Source organism: Meriones unguiculatus, chromosome 8, assembly GCF_030254825.1.
Source record: "Meriones unguiculatus strain TT.TT164.6M chromosome 8, Bangor_MerUng_6.1, whole genome shotgun sequence".
NCBI classification, from domain to species: Eukaryota; Metazoa; Chordata; class Mammalia; order Rodentia; family Muridae; genus Meriones; species Meriones unguiculatus.
The window spans coordinates 18,522,972-18,547,010 of record NC_083356.1 but is presented as its reverse complement, the minus strand read 5'-3'; the positions used below and the strand labels follow the sequence as shown (position 1 = coordinate 18,547,010).

At 53.5% G+C, this 24,039-nt stretch overlaps 1 protein-coding gene, 1 long non-coding RNA gene and 1 pseudogene across 7 annotated transcripts; 1 reads left to right on the top strand and 2 right to left on the bottom strand.

The window, feature by feature from the left end:
• Positions 1-2,251: 2,251 nt before the first annotated feature.
• Bik (BCL2 interacting killer) lies at positions 2,252-22,484 on the top strand. 6 transcript variants are annotated; one of them, XM_060388933.1, is made up of 5 exons: positions 2,252-2,380; positions 19,165-19,333; positions 20,904-21,002; positions 21,498-21,615; positions 22,015-22,484. In XM_060388933.1, the coding sequence occupies exons 2-5, from the start codon at positions 19,170-19,172 to the stop codon at positions 22,105-22,107; spliced, it is 474 nt and encodes a 157-aa protein (XP_060244916.1). In that variant the 5' UTR covers positions 2,252-2,380; positions 19,165-19,169; the 3' UTR covers positions 22,108-22,484. The 6 variants fall into 6 exon arrangements, with proteins under 6 accessions (XP_060244916.1, XP_021498820.1, XP_060244913.1 ...); XM_021643145.2 differs by lacking the exon at positions 2,252-2,380 and adding an exon at positions 2,677-2,809; XM_060388930.1 differs by lacking the exon at positions 2,252-2,380 and adding an exon at positions 2,716-2,809 and having other exon boundaries at positions 19,106-19,333.
• LOC132655780 (uncharacterized) lies at positions 5,308-7,429 on the bottom strand. Its single transcript, XR_009593620.1, has 3 exons — positions 7,176-7,429; positions 5,627-5,822; positions 5,308-5,530 (listed from the first exon to the last, which is right to left on the bottom strand). It is a non-coding gene; the product is annotated as an uncharacterized LOC132655780 (long non-coding RNA).
• Positions 15,977-20,906, bottom strand: LOC110552081 (ATP synthase F(0) complex subunit B1, mitochondrial-like; annotated as a pseudogene).
• Positions 22,485-24,039: the final 1,555 nt, after the last annotated feature.

The following is a 24,039-nucleotide window of genomic DNA, read 5'->3' as shown; positions in this document are numbered from 1 at the left end:
ACATGTAGGACTGTGTGTGTGACAAATGACCTCATCTGTGTCATCCAGCCGCTCTCATGTGCCCCCAGCTCCCATCTCCATTTCTTCCCCCTGTCCATAGATGACCTTTGCCTTGTTTCAGGGTTCATGTAAGTGTAACCATGAGACTAGGGAGACAGCTCAACTGGTAAAGCCATTGCTGAGTTCAGTTCCAGCACCCATGTAAAGACCTGGGTGTGGCTGTGCTGGCTTGAACCCCTGTGTTGGGGAGGCAGGAGCAGAGGGATCCCTGGCTAGCTAGGCAAGCCCCATTGGCGGATGGCCGGTCTACTAAAAAGGTATGCTATGACAGCACTCTGCCAACCAAGGTGTACCCCAGACCTGGTTTCCCTATGTAGCCCAGGCTTGCCTGAAACTCTCAATCCTTCTGCCTCAGTTTATAGAACATGGCTTGCCAGTGCCCCAGCCCCAGATTCTACCAGAATTTGTTAAACAAAGGAATCAAACTCAGCTCAAGACCAAAACTCGACCTGAGGCCAGCACTGTTCCATCCAGTGTCAGCTGGACCATAGATATAAGTGGTCATGGGCAGAGGGCAGTGGGACTATGAGGACCCAGGGGCTGCTGCGGGAAGCACCTCTGGATTAAGGCCTCCAAAGAGAAAAGGGCAAGTCCCTGAGTACGGTGCTCTTGGGTAGCAGGATGCATAGTCTAGTGGCTCTGGGATAGAACATGGGGTCTATGTGGTGAAGGAGAGAAGCGACTCCCAAGGGGTGCCCTCTGAACCTCCACATGTACATTCCCCTCCCCAACAAAATAAATCAATGTTTCAAAAGGATGTGGAAGGCAAGAAGAGGAAGTGCTGAGCCCGGACAGACGGTGGCCGCCTTCGTTATTATTGCTTTTCTTGTTTCTTGTGTCTGACCCAGGACTTTGGGACACACTTTTTTTTTTTTTTTTTTTTTTTTTTTTCAGGGGTGTGGGGCTCTTTGAGAAGGGTTTCTCTGTGGCTGTCCCAGAATTCACTCTGTTGAACAGGCTGGCCTCGAAATCAGAGATCTACCTGCCTCTGCCTCCCGAGTGCTGGGAGCTACGCTCTTATTTGAGTGGTTTTACCCCATTTTCCACCATTTGTCTCTTGTTTTTTTTTAAAAAAATTCATTTTAGACAGGGTCGCATGCACACCTGGCTGGCTTGGCACTCATTGTGTAACTGAGGGTAGCCTTGAACTCTTGACCAACTGTTTCCACTTCCCAGGTCCTGGGAACCACAGGTGTGTATCTTTCTAACTTAAATGGATTCTCGATGGAGGTCTTGCCCAGAACCTATCCAATTTCCCAGCCTCCCCAGATGTAGGGAGTTCAGAGATGGCCACGGACCAGCCCATCCCGCCATTTGATCAGCATGTTGCCTCTGGGATCTTGCAGGCTAAATATTTTCATTCGCCCCCTCCTCTGGGCCCTCCCCATCTGACCTCAAACTGGCTTTCCTCTGCCTGTTCTGCTAATGTTTATGGAACACTTACTATGTGCCTGGCCTTGTGCCTCTAGACGCCCCTGCATGCATCCTCAAACCTGTCTGGTTTTTCTGGCCTGTGAGACCCCTTGTCATTGCTTCCCGTTCTTTGAATCCATTCATCTGCAAAAAGTACTGGCAGAGAGCCCTCAAAGTTCCCCGACCCCCAACTTCAGGCCGGGGCAATCCCCTCGGGCTACCAGCAAAGATCAGGGCTAAATTCCCTACTGGCTTTGGATTCGATGGAAGAACCACAAAACTGTGGAGAGGTCAGAGTGGCAGGTTTAAAAGGCCCCTGAGACTAAAGTCTGCCTAGGACCCTGTAACATAAGGGTAGGGGTGTCTCCGCCGTGTCAGGAGAACATTTAGGGAGCCCCAAGCATCACCTTTCTCCTGATGGGAGAGGGAAGAGCTGAGCCAAATGCCTAGTGAAGCGCCCTGGTAGGAGGCACCTGCCCCAGACCTTGCTAACCCCGGAGGAGCTGACCTGCGGTAAACAAGCTTTGTTGTTGACTAGATAATGGTTACTTTGTAATTCAGTCAAGCCCTCCACCCATTACACACCACCGAGCTCCGGGTCTAGGGAATTGGAGCTTCAACTCCTCCCACTCCGCCTGTAATTCTAGATTTCTCCTTCCACCGATCCCTTTCCGTCACCCAAAGCTTTTGCTGGAGAGGGGAGAAAGGAGAGGGCAGAAGGGGAGGGAGAGGCTGGGAGGTGCCGCGGGAAGCTTGTAGCGAGACGGGGCACAGGGGAGCCACAGGCTTTGGGGCTGGTGTCTGGGAAGAGCTTTGGACATTCGGGAAGATTTAGAGACACCACCGAAAGAGCGCGGTGTTTTGAACATTCGCTTCACGCTCGTCCGTTCTGAGCCTCAGTTTCTAAGTGAGTAAGTGGTCAAGAAAAAAAAAAAAAAAAAAGTCCCGAGCCTTTAGGAGTACTTTAGGAGCACTGTGAGAACCAAGCAGGCAGCCCTTGGTAGGGCTTGGATGCCTCACGCAGACCCGGCCAGGGGCGCTCGCAGAAGAACTGGCTGGAACGCCGGGCAGGCAGGGGAGGGACGTCTGCAAGTTAACGGGCTCTCCCGGCTCTCACCCAGCGGTTCTGCAGCCCCTTAGTGGGGCCTGGGGATGCCCAGACTAGGCGGGAGGGGCGGGGAGGGGAGGGGCGGGCGGGAGCGGCCACCTATCAGGGCCCAGCCCGCCGCTCACCATAACCCGCCTCCAGCCTGCGCCCCCGACTCCGCCGCCGCCGCCTTCCCGGTTGAGAGGCGTTCGGGCAGCTCGCCCACCGCTGACCAACCCAGCCCGGCAGGTAAACCCCGGGCGGCCCCAGGCCAAGTGGCTGAAAGGTTGGGGGACCCGTGTCCAAGTCCCTCGGTGGCCCCCTCGGCGGCTACCACCCCAGAAGGTGCTAGCCGCGTCGGCGGGTCTCGCTGCGCGTCCGTGCAGTGAGGTGGCCCTTGCGCCCTGGTCTCAGGACGTGGCGCCCCTCGCTGTGGCCGTGGGCTGGGTGTTGAAACCTTAGGGGGCGCGGCTCGGGGCTCTGCCCTGTGAGGCTGAGACTAGGGCGCGGCACTGCCATAGTAGGGTGGCCTGGCTCAGCCCGGGCCGCGGGGGGAAGATGGCGTCGGGCACTTGTCCCGGCGAGAACCTGAGACTTGGCATCTGTCCTTCCCTCGGGGATCTGGGATCCGTCCTGTCCCTGCGGCGACCGGGTGGTTCACACCTGTCCCCGACAGAATCCGGGTTTCTAGTCTGTGCCCTCTGGGACCTAGGGGCGCAGGTCTTCGAGGGGCGGCGGAAGGGCCTTCTTGGGAGGCTCGCACCCAGGCGCAGGGGCCCGGCAGGCTGGACACCGTCTGCCGTGGGGCCATGTGGGGAGGGAGGGGACAGGAAGGTTGCCCGAGAGCTTTCCCGAGTACCAGCCGCTACCGCTACCGACACTAGGGACCCAGCTTCTGTCACTTTAGCTGTCCCTCTGCCTTGTGGCCTTGCAGATGCCGGTGGGTTTGTAAACTGGGGCTCCGAAGTGCACTGAGCCACCACCCTGCAAGGTGTTGTTTATTGCTCCTGTTGTCACTGCAGTTGGCAACACTGTTGCTCTGGCCTGGAGCCAGCTGCAGCTCCCTGGAAGGCTGGTCTCCTTCCTACTTTGGGGCCGGTAAGAGGCGCAGTGAACCTTACTCTAGGCTGGAGAATCACGTAATTCCTGGGGAGCCGGAGACCTCATTGCAGATAGGGAAACTGAGGCTTATGTCCCAGCGGTCACCTAGAGCTGGCTAGGTCAAAGCCCTGAGGGCTTTGTTAGTGGCCACACCAGTCTCTACACGTGGGCCACTTCCTGACTCCGTGGCTGTCTAGAGACCACCACCACCACCGTTCTGCAGTTCAATTTGTTGAGTTTGTGAAATGCATCCTGGTTTAGCCTGGTGGGGAGGAACCTGACCCCAGAGGCCACTGAGGTACCCAGCCATGCTATTACCTTGGTTTGCTCTCTATTTTGGCGTGTTTTGCAGTGTGCCCTCCAGTAGCACTTTCTGTGTGTTTATTGTTGATGTACGAGTATCCACTGAAGGCGGTTCTAGGTTGGTTGGCTGGCTTTGGATCCAGTGACCTGCCTACAGCAGGCGTGCACGCTTGACCTCCCAGCCCTACTCCTCCCCATTTTCTTCCCTCCATAGTCCTCCACTCCTCCGGGATTTGAGGCTTTCTTTTTTGTTTGTCTTGAGGCGGTGTCTCATGTAGCCCAGGCTGGCTTCCAGATAGCCAAGGATGGCCTTGAACACCGATTCTCTTACCTTCACCCCCCGAGTCCTAGGATTTCAGGTGCGGTCACTGTGCCCAGTTTATGTGGAGCTGGGGATGGAGCTCAAGGCTCTGTGCGCACCAGGTTCTTGTTTTTGTCTGTCTGTCTTCCCTTCCTTCTTTCTTTCTTTCTCTCTCTCTCTTTCCTTTTTTCTTAAGGAAGGCCTCACTATGTGGTAGAGGCCTTGCTTTCCCAGTCCTCCTGCCTCTGCGTCCTGAGGGTTGACTTTTAGTTTGCTTTCTGTTGCTAATACACCTTAGGTGGAGTTAACGTTATCAAGAATTGAAATTAATTTTGGCTCGTGATTCCTAGTTCATGCGGGGTTGCGGGGCCGTATTGGTTGAAGGCCCTCTTGCTGGCCGACGACACACACTGCTTGTGTGTGTGGCACTTCCTGGTCTCCTTGTAATGGTGCCAGGACGTGCTCACAACCTTGTCTCATTCTAGTCACCTCTCAAAGGCCCTGCCCCTAAACCCCCTTCTAAATACCTCACAACAGGGATTAAATATCAACATTCTAAGCTTTGGAGACCTTCAGGTCACGTCTGCTGTTCACCTTCATCGCTTCAAGGTCACAGAGCTGACATTGACCTTGTCTGCTGTTTCTCCATAGTTCCTCCAGAGTTAGGTTTTTAAAGGTTGCCTTTGATTTTGCTTTATTATATTTTGGAGAAAGGCCAGGCTTTCTTTGAACTCTCGATTCTCCTGCCTCTGACATTCATGGGGCCTATGATACCATGCTCATTCTTTATTTTTCTTAACTCAAATGTGTGCCTTGTGCAGAGGATGCTGGCCTCCAGCCCAAGCTCGAAAATGCAGGGTGGCATTTCCCAACTTGGTGACAAGCTCTTTGAACTTCTCCAAGCTGTCCCTTTCTTAGTATTTTAAGGTCTCCTTTCGTTTTGTTTCCAGTCCTGGGGATGGGAGCCTGAGCTTTGTGTGTTTTAGGCGACACTGCCATTGAGCAACACCCCAGCCACAGCTGACCCTTTTCTGTAGGGACATTTATTTCTTCAAGCACTGGGGGGGTTTATGAGAGATTATCAGAGTGACACAGCCCTGTGCCTGCGGGTGTCCATCTGGTTCTCCATCTTTTGATGTCTTTGCTCCATGGATACCTTCTCTCATGACTCCTCCATGTTGTCATCTTACCGGTCAGTTGCTCTGTCCTAAGGCCTTGACTGTCTGAAACCATCTCCTGTGTTTGTTCCTGTCATGCCATAGGTTCTGTGAGACAGGAACATGAAGTGGTAGGTCCCTGGTGCCTGTCAGAGGCTGGACACTTGAAATGAATCTCTCTCTCTCTCTGGACAGAGGGGTTACCTGCATGCTGAATACTGTAAGGTGGCTGGCACACAGTAATGAAATTATGACTGGATTCACGGAGAGCAAAGAAACCAGAGCGTAGCGTGGAGATGAGGCTCAGCTCAGTTGGGGCTGGATGACACACGCAGATCCTTGGGTCCACTTGCAGCAGGGCATAAACGAGGGATGGTGGTGAACATCTGTGAGGCCAGCACTCGGGAGAAAACAGAAGTTCAAGGTCATTCACTCTTGGCGGCATATTGAGTTGGGTGCCAACCTGGGATACAGGAGGCCCTGCTTTGAAAGAAAAGAGAAGCTAGCCATCCGGTTCCCCTCCCATTACCTCTCTCTTAGTGGCAGGGAGGGACAAATTGGCCAGTGAAACTTCAGGCTGTCCCCCACAGACAGCATTTCCCCCTCTCCCTGGAAAGCATCCTGTTTTGAGTGAGTCAGTTACGTTTAGTGGACATTCGATGGCTCTTGCTTCCCCTGCGGCTGGCCGAGCGGATCCCACGAGAGAGTCACTGTTTTGCTGTCTGCCTAGAACAATTCCGAAGCTAGTTCAAGGAAGCGCTGAAGCATGCCCGGCCTTTGTTGGTAATGGCCACCAGGAAGCCGACAATGGGCCTGGATTAGACATGTGTGGTTGCTTCCTTTCTCCTACCCTTGGTTGGCTGAAGCCGAGCCTTAGAAGAAAAGTGTCAGCAAATACATTCCAGGCCCAAGATTCTTGGCTCCGAGGCAGACGGGCGAGGCCAGGGCACAGGGCGGCACGGAGAGGGCAGCTGATTTACTTAGTGTCAACATTAGGTTGTGACAATACAAAACACCCTCTGGCCACTGCCAAGCAAACCTGTTTTTCTGGAGATGGGAGAAAACTCTGTGCCCAGCTACCCCGCCTGAAAGGAGGCTTGCCATGCCAGGAAGGGCAGTGGAGGAGAGCCCACCTGGCCGTCTGGTGAAAGGCTGTGTGCTGGAGATGGTGAAACTCAGGGTTCTGAGCAAATGAGGAAACATTCATGAGGAGGGGGCTAGACTGGAGAAGCTCCCCCCATATGGGGACCGGGCCAGCTGTTCCAGTACATTGCGACAGTACTGTCCCAGTCTGTTGGGACAGGCAAAGCAGTCCTCAGGTGTAGACAGTGATGCATGGGAAGCAGACCCGGCTGGCAGGAGGCCATCGGTGTGGACGTGACATCCCTCCTGTGGGCCATTAACAAGCACATATTCCTCCCTAGGGCACACCTCCAGTGGGGCCCTCCTCCTGTTCTAACAGGTGACCCCGTGGCCCAGCATGGGTATAGGTCCACTCTAGGGTCCCTCACACAGGGGCGTTGTCCGCCCTGTCCCTATGACCTGCTCGTTTTTTGCTGCTTTGCAGAGAACTCCCTCTGCTGCCCCATGCTGTCATGCCTCTCCCTGTGAGGGCAGACAGGTAAACATTTACTAAGGCCTATAAAGGGCCAAAGGCCCAATTCAGGTCAGCTGACCCAAGGTGCCAGAATGACAGAGTGAGGAGCAGTGGATTTCTGTTCTGGAGACAGGAGGGCTGAAGGGCAAGGCCTACCTGGGGTATGAGATGCTGAAGGCTCCATTAAGTGGTCCTGGTAAGAGCCCACCACCATCAGAAGGAAGGGAGAGGATGGTGTCTGCCTCCCAGAGGAGCCCAGTTGGCTCTGCTGCTTCCTCCTCAGGCTTGAACACTCCAGAGCATATGAAGAGCTTAGAAGCTGAAGCAGGAGATGGTAGCTGGTCACTCTGTCCTTCTCTAATTTAGGACAGAAAAGCAGAGTTCTCTCTCTCTCTCTCTCTCTCTCTCTCTCTCTCTCTCTTTGTGGTGTGTGTGTGTGTGTGTGTGTGTGTGTGTGTGTGTGATTCCAGACTCAGGCAGAACTGTTCCGTCCTTGTACTGGTCAGGTGCTCTACCGTGGCGTTGCAGCTCCAGACTGGAGTATTCTCAGAGAGGGTTGACCAGGCAAACATGCCTCAGAGCCCCTCTTCCCTGATGAAGAATTAGGGGTCCAGGAGGTCTGAGGGAATCCGTCCAAAGTTACACAGAGCCCAGGGATCCAGAGGGCCAGTCTTAACGGGAATTTCCCTCAGAGAAATACATGTTAAAGATGAACGTCCTTAGGTGTCTTCCTGTGATTTTCAGGAGCCAGAGGTGAGGCCACATTAGAGACCTGGAGAATGGCTGGGTGCTATGGTCGGCGATAGCATGCAATTAAAAGCTTTTTGTCAAACATTTAAGCTGGGGAGCCGGGCAGTGGTGGCGAATGCCTGTAATCCCAGCACCTGGGAGGCAGAGGCAGGTGAATCTCTGAGTTGGAGGCCAGCCTGGTCTACAGCATGAGTTCTAGGATAGCCAAGATTACACAGAGAAAACCTGTCTCAAAAAAATAAAAAACAAAACACACACACACACACACATACACACAAAACCCCCTTGGGGCTGAGGATATGGCTCAGTTGGTAGAGTACTTGCCTAGCATCCATGAACCCCTGGGGTCTTTTCCCATTACTGCATAAAACTGGACATGGTTCAGTGTGTCTGGAATCCCAGCACTCAGTAGGCAGAGGCAGGAGGATCAGAAGTTCAAGGTCCTCCTGAGTTCAAGGCCAGCCTTGAAACACAGGGTACTTTGTCTCAAAAAAAAAAAAGTTTACATTGGCTGTGTAAGCTCAGGACTGTTCCTAGGTCCCTGCCACTCTCTTCTGTAAAGTACCATCGCCCCCTTCAAAGGTGTGCTTTGAGATCTCTCTTCCACGAGATCATTTACAGTTAACTATGGATGGCTCTGTAGCCTATGGCCTGCTGTATCCAGAGCAGGCAACCTATTCTAACTAGTTCCGGGGGATCTCATGCCTCTTCTGGCCTGCAAGGCCATTTCGTGGGCAAGGAGCACATACATGCAGGCAAAACACAAGGAATAGAATAAATACACCTAACAGCATCTGTGCTCGGGGACAGCGCTGAGGTTGGTGGTGACATGGGCAGCAAGACTGAGGGGCGGGGCCTGCAGGGTTGCTTCCAGACCACCACTTTCCAAGTTCCTGGACAACACCCACAGACACAAATGTCCCTTTTTATGTCCCTTCCTTTCTCTCTCCTCCTCCCTGTCTTCCTTCCTTTTCCCCGCCCCACCCCACCCCTGGGAAGCTGTTTTGGAGATCTGCATGTTCCTGGGAAGGGGGTCCCAAGTCCAGCTCGAAAAATAACTTTGAGGCAAACGTCTCCCTTTCCCACTGGTCTGAGCCATTAACAAGAATTTTCGTTTCTCTTTGAATTGCTGTTGCCAGCCATAGGCATGGAATCAGACAACAAGCTGGCATCCATGGTAAAAATGCCATGTCCTTCCTATGGCCCATCCTGATACCTCTCCTCCTCCTTTGAGAGATAAGTGTGTGCCTGTAGGTGTATCTGTTTGTGTGTTTATGTGAGTGGGCAGGTGTGAAGGGGAGAAAAGTCAGTGTTGGGGGTCTTCTTCAATCACTCCCCACATTTTGGGGGGACAGAGTGTCTCACTGAACCCGGAGTTCACCAGTTTGGCTAGACTGGCTGGGTGATGAGCCCCAGGAACCCTCCTGTCCCTACTAAGAATCAGGCCAAGCACCATCATCCCAGGCTTGTGTATTTTCCTTTTTTTGTTGTTGTTGTGGTTGGTTTATTGTTTGGAGACAGGGTTTCTCTGTGTAGCCCTGGCTGTCCTGGAACTCTCTGGAGACCAGGCTGGTCTTGAACTCAGAGATCTACTTGCTCTGCCTCCCAAGTGCTGGGATTAAAGCTGTGTGCCGCCACTGCCCGGCTCATACCAGGCTTTCGTATGGATGCCAAGAATTGGAACTCATTGCCCCCTCAGTTTTCCCAGGGCTGCTGGGTGCCTGTGGGGCCACATGGCATACATGTTCCCAACTCAGAATGTGCCTGCATGTAGGCACTCTTTTAAGCTCTATTTTATTTGGGGTTCCTTAAGCCTCTACCTCCCTTCCAACCCCCCAATCCTAGGTAGGAGAGAAAGAAGGCTAGAAGGGAAAGGGGACATAGACCTCTTTACTTCTTCTGACTGGTTAGGGTTGTCAGGTATTTTAGGGGGGACAATACCAATCTCAGTCGTCAGGATATCCAGAAGCCCGGGTAACCAGCAAATCAGCAAATGCAGCAAGCAGTCTTCTTTCTTCTAAGCATTACTGAAGCGGTCTCTTCATCCATCAAGCCATTGTGTGTTCTCTCACTCTGTCTCTCTCATTGTCTTTCTCTTTCTCTTTCTCTCTCTCTCTCTGGGCCCTCATATTTATACTCTCCCAGAGTCCTCAGAACTCTACTAACTCCAGCTGGCAAAGATCATGTGCCTCTCTGAGCCACACGAGACAATCATCAGCTGTGGCCAAACTAAAAGCAGCTCCATATCCCACACTTGGGGTTAAAACAAAACCTGTTTACAAATTATAACAGTTTTTAAAGAAACTAAAACTTCCACTAGACACGTGCAACTCTGGTAGCTGTCGGTTGAGTCCTCCTGAGAGAGGGAACTTGCCTGTTCAGAGTAGAGCCTGGGGGCTCTGGCTACTCGCTGACTGTGTTTCTGGCTGCTTCAGTGGCCCAGCTTTTGGAGGCCTGGGTTGGTGACAGAGAGTGGGCAAAAATGTATGTCTCTGTCTTTCCATCTTCTTAGTAGCCCTGGTCCTGGGCAGGAGACTGTATCAGTTGGGTCCGGAGAGGTTTGGTGACTGGTCTGTGATCAGGAAGCAGGGACAGAGTCGGAACTGGAGCCTGGGTCTGTCTGTCCATAAGTTCAGGGCTTTTCCCAAGTTGGGCATGCTACAGGTGCTTTGTGACATGCCAGCTAAATGGCCCAGGGCCAGCCAAGGTGGTGCCTGGGAATTGCAGCAAGGAGTTCTGATGGTCGAGACCAGGAATGGCATCCCCAGCTGCACCCGTCCAGGTGACTTTGTGGCCCTAGGCTGACCCCATCTGCTCTTGGCTTGAACATCTGTGAGGTGGGCAGCAGGGTCCTTACCCCATAAGGACCATAAGATGTAACATGGGTGAGTCTGCTAGTGTCTGCAGGCCCGAACTGGCCAGATCTGTCTTTGCTCCTGGGAGAGAGTGCCCTGTTTCCCAGATGAGCTTCTAGTCCCACAGCTGAGGGCACAGTGGGTTACCAGACACAGGCTGGCCTGTGGGAGCTCACTGCATTGTCTACCTAGACTGTGGTGTGGGCAGTGCTTGGATCTGCATCCTGACCTCACTGGGTAAAACAGGGCTCCCACCTGGCAGCAACATCTACCATGCATGTGTAGTAAGGTCACTGGGGGCTGTAGCCTGGGTGGAGACATGGGTGCCTATGTTCTCCTCTCACTGAAGGACTCCAGTACTCATCTGTAAACTTGTTGGAGAGGAAAAATAATAAAGAGAGAGAGAGAGATGATGAAAACCAGTGCTGTTTCCTAGAGTCGCACTGGGTCTTCTGGGAATACTCGGCTTTATCCACTCAACAAACACCTGCTCTGTGTCAGGTCCCATGTTGGAAGTGGGACCCAGAGACTAATAGCTGTCCTGTTGTAGCTCTTTACTCTCCACCAGGTCTGTCAACATGGGTTGTATCACTGGGCCCGCATAATTGTATCTCCATCCTAGAAGTGAAAAGACCTGAAGCTCAGACAGGTTTACTAAGCTGCCCAAGGACACCCAGCAGCCTGGGTCCGCACTCTGAACCACGAGGGAAATAGCAGTGTTCAGTACAATTGGGTGGGTGTAAAGGGAGGCAGAGAAGGGCTCCTCCTGTCTGGGAACCCGATGCCTGGCCTGAGGTCTTCTGGACTCATAGGAATTGCCAGTTTCCCGAGCATGCCCAGAGGGTGGATGCTGCCTTTGCAAAGGGCCAGGGACATAGCCTGGCCAAGCTCATGGTTCCCTGGGTTCGGTCAGAGAAGAGGCCAAGGCCGGGGGTGGCTGGCTGGAAGAGAGTGTGATGGTAGCTTGGCATTCAAGGCGGTGGGGAGTCTGCAGGCCCACACACTCCACCCGGGGCTTCTGCCTGGTGGAGGTCTGTTGGAGAAGGTGTGGCAGGGGCGGGGTGGGGGAGGGGCTGGCAGGATGACTGACAGCAGGGTGATGCCATTACACAGACCCTCCCGGTAGGACTCTACCCAGCCCCAGGGCCACATGTGTGTTTGCTTCCTTTTTTAAAATCATTTATTGAATTTTATTTTATTGCATTGACAGGAGGGTGTCAGACCACCTGGAACTAATTACAGACAGTTGTGAACTGCCATGTGGGTGCTGGGAGTTGAACCCTGGGTCCCTTAGGAAGAGCAGACAGTGCTCTTAACCTCTGAGCCATCTCTCTAGCCCTCTGTTCTGATTCTTGACCTTAGGTGGACACCGAGGCTCACAGGAAAGGCTTAGATGAGTTGGTGGTGGAAGAGTTACACTGGACACAGAGGGAGCTAATCCGTAAGCTGAGCTGGGCCTTGCTTACACTCCCAACAGGTTTTAACAAGGGCAAGCCATCTTGCCTTGCAGCAATGTGGCTTCATTATCTCCACTCAATAGCAGGTAGGGGAACTGAGTCCCAGGGATGGGGGCAGGGGAAGGTGAGTTGTTGAGGTTAAGATGGTAACGAGGTGAGAGTGGAGGCTGTCCCATGAAGATGGAAGAGCCTTGGAGTCCAAGAGGGTTCTAAGGAAGGCAGAGACCTTCAGCAGGTCTCGGCATCAGCAGCCATCTGATGCTGGGGATTCTGGGAATTCGGGTCATCGGGGCAAAGGATCAAGGTGAAGGCCAGGTGTCCAGCTTCAGGGCTGAAGCTCCATGCCACTGTGGCCCCTGCCTGGGCTGGGCTGGGGACATGGCTCTGCTCTGAGGTGGGAACAGCCCGGCCTGGAGTTGAAGGCGAAGGGTGGAGGCTGCGGTCTGGGGAGAGGAGGGAGAGAAGGAGGGATACAGATGCAAATTAGGGCCTGGTCTGCTTTCCCAGGGAAATGGCTTTGCATGCTGAGTCACCCCCGGCCTAAGCCTGGGGCACTTAGGTTCTGGATACACTTTTAAAGCCCCCCCCATAAGCGAGCACACCCACCCACAGGCATACACACATAGACACATGCATAAGCACACATTGTGCATGCTGCTTCTAGTCTGTACCATGCCAAGGCACCTTGGTCGTAAGCGCGGCTGTGTCTCTTTATCTGCATCTTTGATGTAATTCATTTATCATCTTATTTTTGGTGTTTTGAGATGGAGCGTCAGGTAGCTCAGGATGTCATCTAGCTTGCTATGTAGACCAGGCTGGCTCTAAACTCTCGCTCCTCCTGCCTCCATCCCTGAGTGTGTGTGTGTGGGGGGGGAGATCACAGCCTGTGCCATAACCCTGCTTCTTTCACATCCTTTATGGAAGAGTTTTAGAGTTTCTATATAAAAATTTTACAAGGTTAATGTGACCCGAAGCTCTCTTTTTCTTTTCTTTCTTTCTTTTTTGTGGTTGTTACTGAAAAAATTTACTCATGTTCAACCTATTTTTTGTTGTTGTTGTTCTTGGTTTTTTGGTTTTGAGAAAGGGTCTCGCTGTGTAGCCCTGGCTGTCCTGGAACTCTCTGTATAGACCAGGCTGGCCGGACCAAACTCAGAGATCCCCCTGCTTCTGCCTCCTGAGTGCTGAGGTTAAAAGTGAGTGCCACTGTGGCTGATCAGGGAAATCATTTTTGCTTGGTGTGTGGAACTAATGACTTTGGCATCTTGGCCTATGTGTGCCAAGTCTGACATTCCACAATACTGTGAGTGGGTGCCTGAAACACTGCATAGACACATACCTGCCGACCTGTTGGAGTCTTAACAGGTCGGAAGGGACCCCCTGGGTGTCCTAATGCTGAGCCTTGACCTTGCCCCAGAGACCCGGGTGTTGGACATACGTGGCTTCCGCCTTCTGGGTGAGCACTGCATTCTCCTCTCTGCCTTTCAGTAAACTGGCAGTACAGTGGCATGGTCCTCACGGACCATCGTCAGGCTGCCCCTGTGCGATGGTGGCACTGGGGGCATTGGGAATGGCTCCTGTGAAATGCAAGTTCATTTCATAGGAACAGGAGAGGGCTTATCAATTATGGTGCATTGGGGCTCCAAGTGGCCTCAAGCCAGGCTAACTAAAGACCTGTTGGCATCCCTATCTTGCAGAGATCCTTAATCTCCCTTTTTTGTATCTTAACTGCTGCCAGGCACTCTCTGGAACAAATGTGTCAAGAGTTTTGAGGTACCTGTGTGAGCAATGGGTGAAGCCACCTTGCCCGGCCCCTTTCGCAGGTCATGGCCTAGCGGTGTGGGGGCCTTGCTCCCACCTTAGAGCTTTGCAGCTCTGTGTGCAGGTGCTTGGAGCAGGCGGAGCCCCCTTGCCTGCTGCTGCAGCCTGCAGCTTCTGCCTCCCGGCAAAGGTGTTGCCTGGCAGGTGCGGCTGCTGTGGCCGTGTTTACGTTTCTCATCCCTGAAGCGAGGCGCCTGTGAGATTTGAGCTTTCGTGGGGGACAGATGTCAACCTCTCCTCTACCTTCCTCTTAGGCGGGGAGACAGCCACCTCTTTGTTGAGACAGAAACTCTGGACGTGTGTTCTTTTTTTTTTTTTTTTTTTTTCACTCCTGGAAGGAAGAACAATGCTGTCCTTATATGGCTTCTCAAAGCCCGGAGCTCACCACGCCCTCGTGCCTGCTGTTGTGGCTGATGATGTCACCTTGGATGCACTCAGCTCCTTGGCCCCACACATTTGAGGTGCACTGCTAGCACCCACCCATCTCATGCCAGCCCTGAGACACCGGAGGGCCCCAGCTTATGTTCTAGTCCCGAGAGTGCCTCGGCCTCCAGCCATCTCTTTCTTTAGTACAGGGGGTAACCAGTGAACGCATGCTAGGGTGTTGGGTCCTCAGGAGGATGGCTTTGTGCGCTGTGCCCACAGTCCATCCACTTTCCGATGGACACTGGTCTGCCTTGGAGAAGGGGTGGGGAGGCTGGGGGTCACTGTCCAGCTTTGGCTCAGCGTGAACTTTTCCAAGACCCAGAGTTCTCTTTGAACAGAAAATCGCTTTCAGGGTGGTTCTGGTGTGTCTCTGTGTGTTGCGGGGGATGGAGTCAGGGTCTTGTGCATGCCAGGCAAGCGCTTTGCCCCTCGCTGGGTTGTTGGGAGGTGAAATAAAGGAATCTTGACGAGCACTCTGGGCACCGCCTGGTGCAGGGTAGAGAGGCAGGCTCAAGCCAGCAGGACCTTTGGACAGTCTTAGGTTAGGTGCCAGGAGTGTGTTGGGCTTAGGATACCAGCTGCTTATGGATATACTGAGATATACTGAGAGCCGGAACTGGAAGATGGCTGTTGCTCTTCTCAGCACCAAAACAGAAAGCCAAGCCTGCAATCCTGGGGCAGGGGCAGCAGAGACAGGGTCCCTGGGGCTTACTGTCCAGCCAGAAGTGACTCCAGGTCTAGGTGAAGGACTCTGTCTCAGAAAAAGTTGGAGACAAGCAAGGAAGACACCAGTGTTGACCTCTTGCCTTTCCTTTTTCTTTCTTTCCTCTTAAAATTTTATTTATTTATTTATTTCAAGACAGGGTTTCTCTGTGTAGCCCTGGCTGTCCTGGACTAGCTTTGTAGACCAGGCTAGCCTCGAACTCACAGAGATCCACCTGCCTCTACCTCCCAAGTGCTGGGATTAAAGGCATATGCCACCATGCCCGGCAGACTTTTAGCCCTTTCATGCATACTGTATACCTCCCCTAATACACACACACACACAAGATATATCATGGGGATGAGGCTGGAGCTTACTCATGGAATTCAGTTACTCTCCTATGCACTGTCACATATGGGCTGAAGGTAATTTATATGGAATATGAAGTAATTGTGTGCATGGTTTAAAGTTCCCACACTCTGAGCCATCAGACACATGGTATGGTATTGGGACTCAGAGTTTTGAATTTGGATTCTTGGGTAGGGCTGTTAAGAGTCCAGGTCCACACCAGCATTGCCTCGATGCCATGGATGGAAGGCAGCCAGGTACCATGTGGGGTGAACTACAGTGAGTCAGTCGCAGCCTGTCTCAGTGGAAGTGGAGCCATTACTGATGTGGGCGCGACCACTGTGGGAGTTCAGGAAGCCTCTGACCACAGGAATTGGAAACTCCGAATGGGAGTCTGAACCCCCTGGGAAGGCCAGGAGTGGCTTAGTGTCTTGCAGTTGCTCTGGCTGGGCTGTCTACTGCCCTTGGCTGGCTGGTAGCTCTGGCCCTCATCCCTGCCTTGACCACAGTCAGGAGGGGAGTCACCTGGGTTCTTTCTTTTTAATCTTTTTCTTTCTTTCTTTCTTTCTTTCTTTCTTTCTTTCTTTCTTTCTTTCTTTCTTTCTTCTTTCTTTCCTTTTTCTTTCTTTTCTTTCTCTCTTTCTTTCCCTTCCTTCCTTTCTTCCTTCTTTCCTTCCTTTCTTTGTTCTACTTCAATTGTCACTTTATTGCAAGATAGTAATATGGCTAACTACAAGCTTGTATTTTAGTCATGCATCAAGTTGCTGCTAATTGCCCATTCAAAAGCGATCACCAGACCATGCGATCTGGTGGAGCAAGGATTAGAAATACCTGCTGACTGGCCAGTGGACTTAAGCCGCTAAATGGACCCCGATCGTTTCTTAGGGAAGGCACACTGTCATTTCAGTAGACAGAAATACAGGAGGAGTTCATTGTCTCATGGACTGGTTCGCATTTAGTTACCTCTCTGCCCGTCTCACTGAGATAGATTTGTTCACGTAAGTGGCTGAGCTTGAGCCTTCTCAAGCTTTGCATCCGCAGTGCGCTTGCCAGTGGTCTCCTTTTCCTGCTGTGCAGAGACTCCTCACCTCCTCTTCTCCACCCAGTCTGCCATGTGCTCTTGCTCCCTGCAAAGCATCATGTCTTGTATGGAAATATGGTAGTCCAGGTACTCTTTACCTCCTTACATGCTCTATGTGGCTGTCCCTGGTAAGTGACCTCCAAGGCCATGACAGTGTTATTCCTCTGACTGCCAAAGAGGTAATGGCGATTCTGATCCAGTGCCTGCTATGCCTTCTCCATGTCACCTGCAACCTGGGTTTGATGGCCGACTGCTGGACTCCTAGCTGAGCAGTTACTAAGTATATCAACAAATTCTCCAATAGAGGTACCATGTTTCTTAACCACGTGGACCTTCCTACTGATATGGAAGAGAAGGTCTCTGGGGTAATTATATACATTTCTTTGGATAGAAAATATAAGATAAGCTCAGTTCCAAACACATAGGGACCTATTACACTAGTTTTAAACTAAAGGATGAAGAATTCCTCAGTTCAAGATGTGCTTTTCCTCCACAGCCAGGAAGAGGTAGTAAAGGCACAAGACATGGCTGTCCTGCGTGAGAGACCCTTGTTAACCTGTAATACTCCAGGTCCCAGGACGCCTGTGTTCTTCAGACATGGGGCCGACATGGTGGCCGCAGAAAGTTCCACTGGGGACAGCATGGTCTGCAAAGGTTCAGGCAGTGGTTTTTGAGCTCCTCTGAGCCTGGCCTTGGCTCCCTTTCTTTCAACCCTGTCTCCAAATTCTCTTGAGACTCACTGGCCACACTTAAGTCACGTGACCAGCGCTGCAAGAGATACTGGGCAAGGGAGTGGGTAGAGGGATGGATGGTGAGAGAGCAAAATGAAGCCTCTGCAGGAGCTCGAGGGAGAGGGGACTATGAAGCACTGTGTTGTGGACTCCCTGGTTTGAAGATGCAGCTATGCTTACAGATGTGTTTAGAGGAAAGTCTGTCCAGCAAGGGAGGGATTGTGGGATTATGGAGGACTCTCATCTTATTTTGCCCGTTTGCCATAATTACTCCAGAGCAATAGCAGACATAAAAGGGGGATGGGGCAGACATAGGGACATACTCCTTTAATCCCAGTACTCGGGAGGCAGAGGCAGGTAGATCTTGAATTCAAAGCTAGCCTGGTCTTCAGAGTGAGTTCCAGGACATCCAGGGCTACACAGAGAAACCCTCTCTCAAAACAGGGTGGGAGAGGGAGTGTTGAGGGCCTGAGAGGTGGGTCGGTGGGTAAGGTGCTTGCTGTGTAAACCTGGCGGCCTGAGTTTGATTGCTGGAACTCGTGTGAAGGTGGGAGGAGAGAACCAACTCCACAGAGTTGTCTTCTGCCATGGGCACAATGTGGTATGTGCCCCCTTCTGTCATATGCCCACACTGAAATTAAGGAAACAATAAATAAACAAGTAAGCAAATGAAGAGCATGAGTCTGGAGGTGTAGCCCAGTGGCAGCGAGCTGTCCTATCTCATCTCCCATGAGGTTCAGGCTCCATTCCTAGCACAGAAACAGCAGAACCCACTAGGTGGACTCTTCATGAAGTCAGGGCTGAGGAGCCGCTCTCCTTGGGAGCATTCCCTTTGTGGGCAGGGGTGCCTGGGCCTTCCTCTGTCCCCAGGGACAGAGCTGGGGACTCATGTACTTAGAGTGGGAAACAGCCAGGCCCTGAGCATCTTCTCACTTCATAGACCCAGGCCTGGGTGACTTTCTGAGGCACACAGCCTGTGTGGAGCAGGACTCTGGAGGAGCTGGGGCGGGAGAGTTGAAGGATGGCTCAGCAGCTCAGCAAGAAGGTTATTCTTCGGTGTGGGGCAGTAGAGTCTGACGTTCCCCCCGTTACAGGGGTCAGAGAGAGGAAAGTGACAGTCACGTTTTTATCTCACGGGAGCCTTCAGTCATGAAGACCTGGAGACATGGGGAACTTTAATGTGTATGCATGTTATGTGTGTGCATGTTTGTACATGTGCGCGTACACACACGGAGGCCAGGAGTCAACATCTGTGTTGTTTCCCGAGGAACATCTTGGGGTCCCCCCCCAAGATTTATATGTAATTGTTTGTGAGGGGGTTGTATGAATATGTGCATGAGAGTGCGGGTACCCTCGGATGGCAAGAGAGGGCTTCCGAGCCCCTGGAACTGGAGTTTATAAGCGGTTGTGAGCTGCCAATGTGTACAGGTGGGAATTGAACTCTGGCCCTCTACGAGAGCAGTCCACACTCTAAATGGCTGAGCGGTGCCACCAGCCCTGACTTGGGTTTCTGAGATGGGATCTGGGGCCGACAGCTCCCTGATGAGGCTGGGCTGGCTGTAAGCCCCAGGGACCCTGTTTCTACCTCCCCCGCACTGGGGTTCCTGGCATGTGGCACTGTGCCCAGCCTTGCGTTCTGGAGATCTTCAGTTAGATCCTCCTGTTCGGATGGTAAAGATGAGCACTTCATGCTCTAAGGTTCTCCCAGCACTTGGAGAAACTTGGTTTGAGGCTCAAGGTCTGGTGACAGGGTGCTGTGTCTCAGAGCTGTGGCTGGGCAAATGGCATCAGCAGGCTCTGTGACAGACTCATTTGAGGCACAGAGGAGGGTCAGGAACACTCATACTCCAAGGCCTTGCAGTCCCCATGTACCCCGCATATCAAGCGCCTATTTTGGTCTCTTGTTCTGTTCCCCAGCAGCCACCATTGCATAGTGCTGGGGAACCCAGCCACACTCGGCCTATTTTATCCCACAGAAGACATGTCGGAGGCGAGACTCACGGCCACAGACCTCAAGACTCTCCTGCATGAGCAAGGCCCCCAACCTCCAGTGGCCTCTGGGGCTCCCAGCTTGAAGGAGACCGGAGGGGGAGAAAGTGTCAGTCCTATGAGAGACTTGGACCTCGAGGAGTGCCTGGAGGGCAGGTAGGGCCCCTGCTGACTAGCTAGCGCCCTCCTCCAGATATAGGTTGGAACAGCACCCTCTATAGAGAGGCGTGGGACAGGGGTGAGGGAGGAGGGTGGGAGAGAACAGTTTCCTGGAGGTGCTCCCCACCCCCACAGGGCCTGTATCTTTCCTGGGTGTCAGAACCAGCGCACTGCAGCCCGAACCTGGACTGTCTGGTTTCACTCGCAAGGGGCCATGTGTGTTGTTGTCTCTCTGTCCAGACAGGGTGGGCAAGGTCCCTCCCTCCCTCTCAGGCTCGCTCACTTCCCAGCAGAAGGATCTGTCTGCACACAGGCAGGTCAGCCCAGGCTCTCCACATGCAGCCCTCAGGGTATCTGTCACTCCGGCATGGGATTAGGATGTGGCTATTTGGATGTCTGTCTTCTCACTTTCTGCTCCATTCCTGAGTAAAGGGAAACCTGGGACAGTGTTTTCCTGGGGGTCTCCCAGGGTATAGGTGGGACCAAAACCTCTCAACCCGGTTGCCAGACAACCTTCAAGGATCCTGTCACCATCAGGAATAGACCCAGGATGCTAGGTGGGTGGTGCAGGTGGCCCTGAGATCCCCTGTGCAGGGACTTTCCGGTGAGCTCCTGAGTCACGGGAGTGGAATGTGTGGGCAAACCCCAGAAAGGGCTTAGCCAGGCTGGTTTCGGTGTGTGTGTGTGTGTGTGTGTGTGTGTGTGTGTACATTCGCCACACACGGGCGTATCTCCTGTTTCCCTGGAGAATTTGTCCTTTTTAAAAGAAGATTTGTTTTGTGTGCCTGCATGTATGTGTGTGCGCTGTGCACATACCTGGTACCTGCAGAACTCAGAAGAGGGTGTTGGATCCCCTGGAACTGGAGCTGATGGTCACAAACCATCGTGAATTCTGCAAGAGCGACAAGCGCTTTCAACTGCTGAGCCCTCTCTCCAGCCCCTGAGATTTTTCTTTCAATGGAAGGCAGGCACCACCACGCCAGGCTCATTTGGGAATTTGGTTTCACAAGTGTGGCTGGGCAAGGTCCTGGTTAGCTCCTCTCCCACCTGGAGAAGGTGCAGACACAAGTGTTTCAGGACTGGGAACCAGGGGCAGGTCTTGGAGAGGGAGGATAGACTGAGAGCCTGTAGGAAGTCAGCTGAGGGGGCCTCAGAGCATCCCCACCTGCTCCCCCCCCATCCAAAGCCCACCGGGTAGACCCCTCACAAGATTCTCTAGGGGAAAGTTTGGGTGCTGAAGTTTCCCTGGAGTGAGCTGCCCTTGACTTCCAGACACTGCTCGTACTAACGTGTCTGACTTCACAAGGCACAGGCTGGGACAGGTCCCCGTTGGCCTCTCTGCCTAATGTCTCAGCAGCCTGTGGCCTGCCCTGCAGGGGCATATCTGAAATGGCTGTATTCCAAAGTGTACCCATGGATGAGAGGGACACCAGGAAGGTTTGCTGCTGGCACCCAGTATCCCACTGTGCTTCTCTCTCTCAGGGTCCCGAGTCCCATAGGAACTGGGCTGGGTGGGTGGTCTGGCCTCCCCAGCAGACACACCAAAGTGCCCTGTGCCTTCCTGCAGAAACCGGGTGGCCCTGAGGCTGGCCTGCATCGGTGATGAGATGGACCTATGTCTGCGGAGCCCCCGTCTGGCCCAGCTGCCAGGGATTGCCATGCACAGGTAACCAGCTGCCCCGCTGGAGCCAGAACCAGCACAGGCCTGGGCCCCAAGGGAGCCGTGCAAACCTAGGAAGAGTGTGGGAGCTCCCAGGCAAGTTTGAAACCCCTTGCTTCCGAGCCTCCACTTGGGTCCCCCAACCCTCCCTTGGGCTTTAGCAATAGGTCAGGCACCACCCAGGGCCTTTCTATTGCTCCCATCGAGCTGGGCAGTCCTGGAGATCCCAACTCACAAGGCAGTGTGGGCTTGGCCCCAGAGGCAGGCCCTCCGTTGGTCTTCCAGGGGCACAGGTAGAGGGCTTGCTCAGGGGCCTTCGGAGTCAGGGATGTTCCTGTGGCTGGCTCTGGGCAGAGATCTAGAAGGCAGCCTGGAACAAGTGGAGAGGGCAACGTGCCAGAGAGGCACAGAGACTCTGTGGGCCATGCTGTGATGGGCACACATGTAGGCTTCTAGTGCCTGCTGCTACAGTAACTACCTTGCTCGTTTTCTGTCTTACAGACTCACTGTCACCTACAGCCAAATGGGTGTCAGGGGTATTTTCCGAAGCTTGACTCGTGGCCTCACCAACCTTAGGGAAAACATCTGGGCCTGGAGGGTCCTGACTCCCGGAGCCCGGGTAAGAGCCTTGGGGCCCCTTGTCTTCGTGTCATCCTTCCCATAGGGCAGCCAGCAGCTCCTTAGCCATGCTGTTTTGCCACGTCTCTACCCCTCTATAGCTTCTTCCCCACCTCTTTCTGCACCTTCCCCATCCCAGCAGCCTTAGTGTATGCTTGACTGGCTGCTGAACTCAGGAAGGTCAAGTGCACACTCAGCAGTGCCTTCCGGCCCTTCCTGCAGGGCCTCCCTCTGGCAGAGAGGACCCTTTCAGCCGCGGTCTCACGGTGGCCTCCCCTACTCCCCCCACTGGCTGAATGCCCATGTCCCCCACTTGTGCACAGCAGCTTGTCCCCAGGAGTCGACTCCTCACCCTGGGCAGTCCCTGGGCCTCACTCTCCCCCTCTTCTTGGTCCCACAGGTGTCGCCCGACCAGGACCGCGGGCAGCTGTTTCCCATGGTGCTGCTGGTCCTCTTGCTGCTGGGTGAGGCCTGGCATCTGCAGCTTCAGTGAGGTCCAGCGGGGGCAGGGCTGGCCCCTGCCCCTCAACTACCCCCTAGAGGTGCCGGCACCCTAACTGTGGTGTTTTCTGACTACCCCCCCCCCTTTTTTTTATATTTAACTCAGGATAGTGCTGAGATTTCATACAGGTTTTCTGGGTTTTTGTAAGGCAAATGAATTCACCTCAGGGACATTACTGGCTAAAAGCCCCTGAGGCCTGGCTGGCCCCTCTCTCTTGACCCCTGCCTGCCTTCCTCCCTGCAGGCTGGTCCTGTGGCCATCAGTGGGGGAGTGCTGGACACACCCCTGTCTGTGAAGCCTTGAGGCACAGAATCTACTGGACTAGATTCCTTTGCGGTGCAGAGTTCAATAAAGTGCTGTTTCTAGGAGAGTTGAATAAAGTGTTGTTTCTGGATGGCCTCCCCTTAGGCCCTCTGTGGGGCTGTCGCAACACTGGATGTAGATGGTGGAAGGAGGAAAGAGTGACCTCTGCCCCTAGTCCTGTGTATCCTGCACACCCAAGGGCCCTAAGCAATCCTCCTGCTCCTCCCTCCCCCTGGGGTTTCTCTGCGTAGCCCTGGCTGTCCTGGAACTCACCATGCAGATCTGCCTGCCTGTGCATCTGTGCTGCCATGCCCAGCTCCACTATCTTGTCCCCTTCTGCTTGTCGTCCTGGTGGGGAAGTGTGTCCATCTCCTTTGTGTGCAGGTACAGCTCTTGTGAAAAGCTGTGGCGGGGTGAACTCAGGCACACATTCAACACTGCCCCAAGGAGCACCAAGGGCCTCCACCTGGAGCTTTGCTTTCTCTGCCATTAGACACCAAAACGGTGTGTCTTCCCACAGAGCTACCAGTGGCTGTGACCACTTTCTCTGGCCCCCTCCCAAGTGCCCCTCATGGTGCGGCCTTGAATTGTCCCATACTTACCAGTTCTGGGTTAAGCTTTGTTGAATCCCGGACTTGTGCTCCCTTTTCTACCTTGGCCTTACCTGGTAGCCCCGGCGTCTCTTCCCACAATGGGACCATGAAGCAAATGATTTCCTGAGAAGAGCCAGTTTCAGAGATGGGGCAACCTGGCATCAAGAGCAAGGGTCAGGAGACTGGTGAGACCTCAGCCTGAAGGGCTGTGACCAGGGTTGGCTGATACAGGTTGGCCACCAGAGCTGGCTCATTCCCTGGGACAGGAGCTAACTCACTGTGGCTGTGAGTCCTCCAGGGGGCTGGGGAGATGGTAGCAGCAGGCTCTGCTCTAGAGATGGGAGGAAAGGGCCTTCCTGGCCCTGGGCAAGGGTAGCTGTCACTCAGTGCTTGTGGCCCACCTGTTTCCCACAGAACCACCATCAGCCCTGCAAGCCTCCTACCCACTTGGACACAGGCTGTAGGCCCTCTCTTCAGCAAGACAGCTGTGCCCCTCATTCCAGGCAGTGGGACGCTGAGAGCGTACTTAGAGCACCAGGCACTCCCTTCTCAGGGTGCAGGTTGGAGCCAGCTTCTCTGGGCTCTTTCCTCCGTTTGTAAGCCTTGGCTATCTCTGAACTGGCATCAGCACAGGAGGTGTCACCTCCCATCCTCTCGCAGCTGCTCCAGGCCTCATAGGGTCGCCACCTGCTTTGGGCACAGAACTAAACACCAGAGCCCACAGCAAGCTGCTTAACCAGGTTCCTAGTCTTCTGTGAGACCAGCCCTCGTTAACAGCAGCACTACGGTTGCTCCGTACTGCTCAAGACTGGGGACAAAGACTTGTCACATTTGTCAGAGCAGCTTCAGCTGACTTGAGGTGTGGCTGGGATGGAGGTTCTGGGATAGTGGGGCAACGCCCCTCAGGTGACAAGGCTGTGGGAGTGTCTGGGCCCTGGATGGCTCATACGGATGGACTGACCACCTTGCTGTGTGCTGTCATGAGATGCCATGGTTCAGGTCTACAAGACAAGTTGACGTCATGTTG

What these genes read in the sequence shown, in the direction of transcription:
- Bik (XM_060388929.1), top strand. Translation starts at nt 7,188, where the DNA reads ATGCTGAAGGCTCCATTAAGTGGTCCTG. An exon ending in GAGGAGTGCCTGGAGGGCAG is followed by an intron (nt 19,334 to 20,903) that starts GTAGGGCCCCTG and finishes GCCTTCCTGCAG; the next exon opens with AAACCGGGTGGCCCTGAGGC. An exon ending in CCAGGGATTGCCATGCACAG is followed by an intron (nt 21,003 to 21,497) that starts GTAACCAGCTGC and finishes TCTGTCTTACAG; the next exon opens with ACTCACTGTCACCTACAGCC.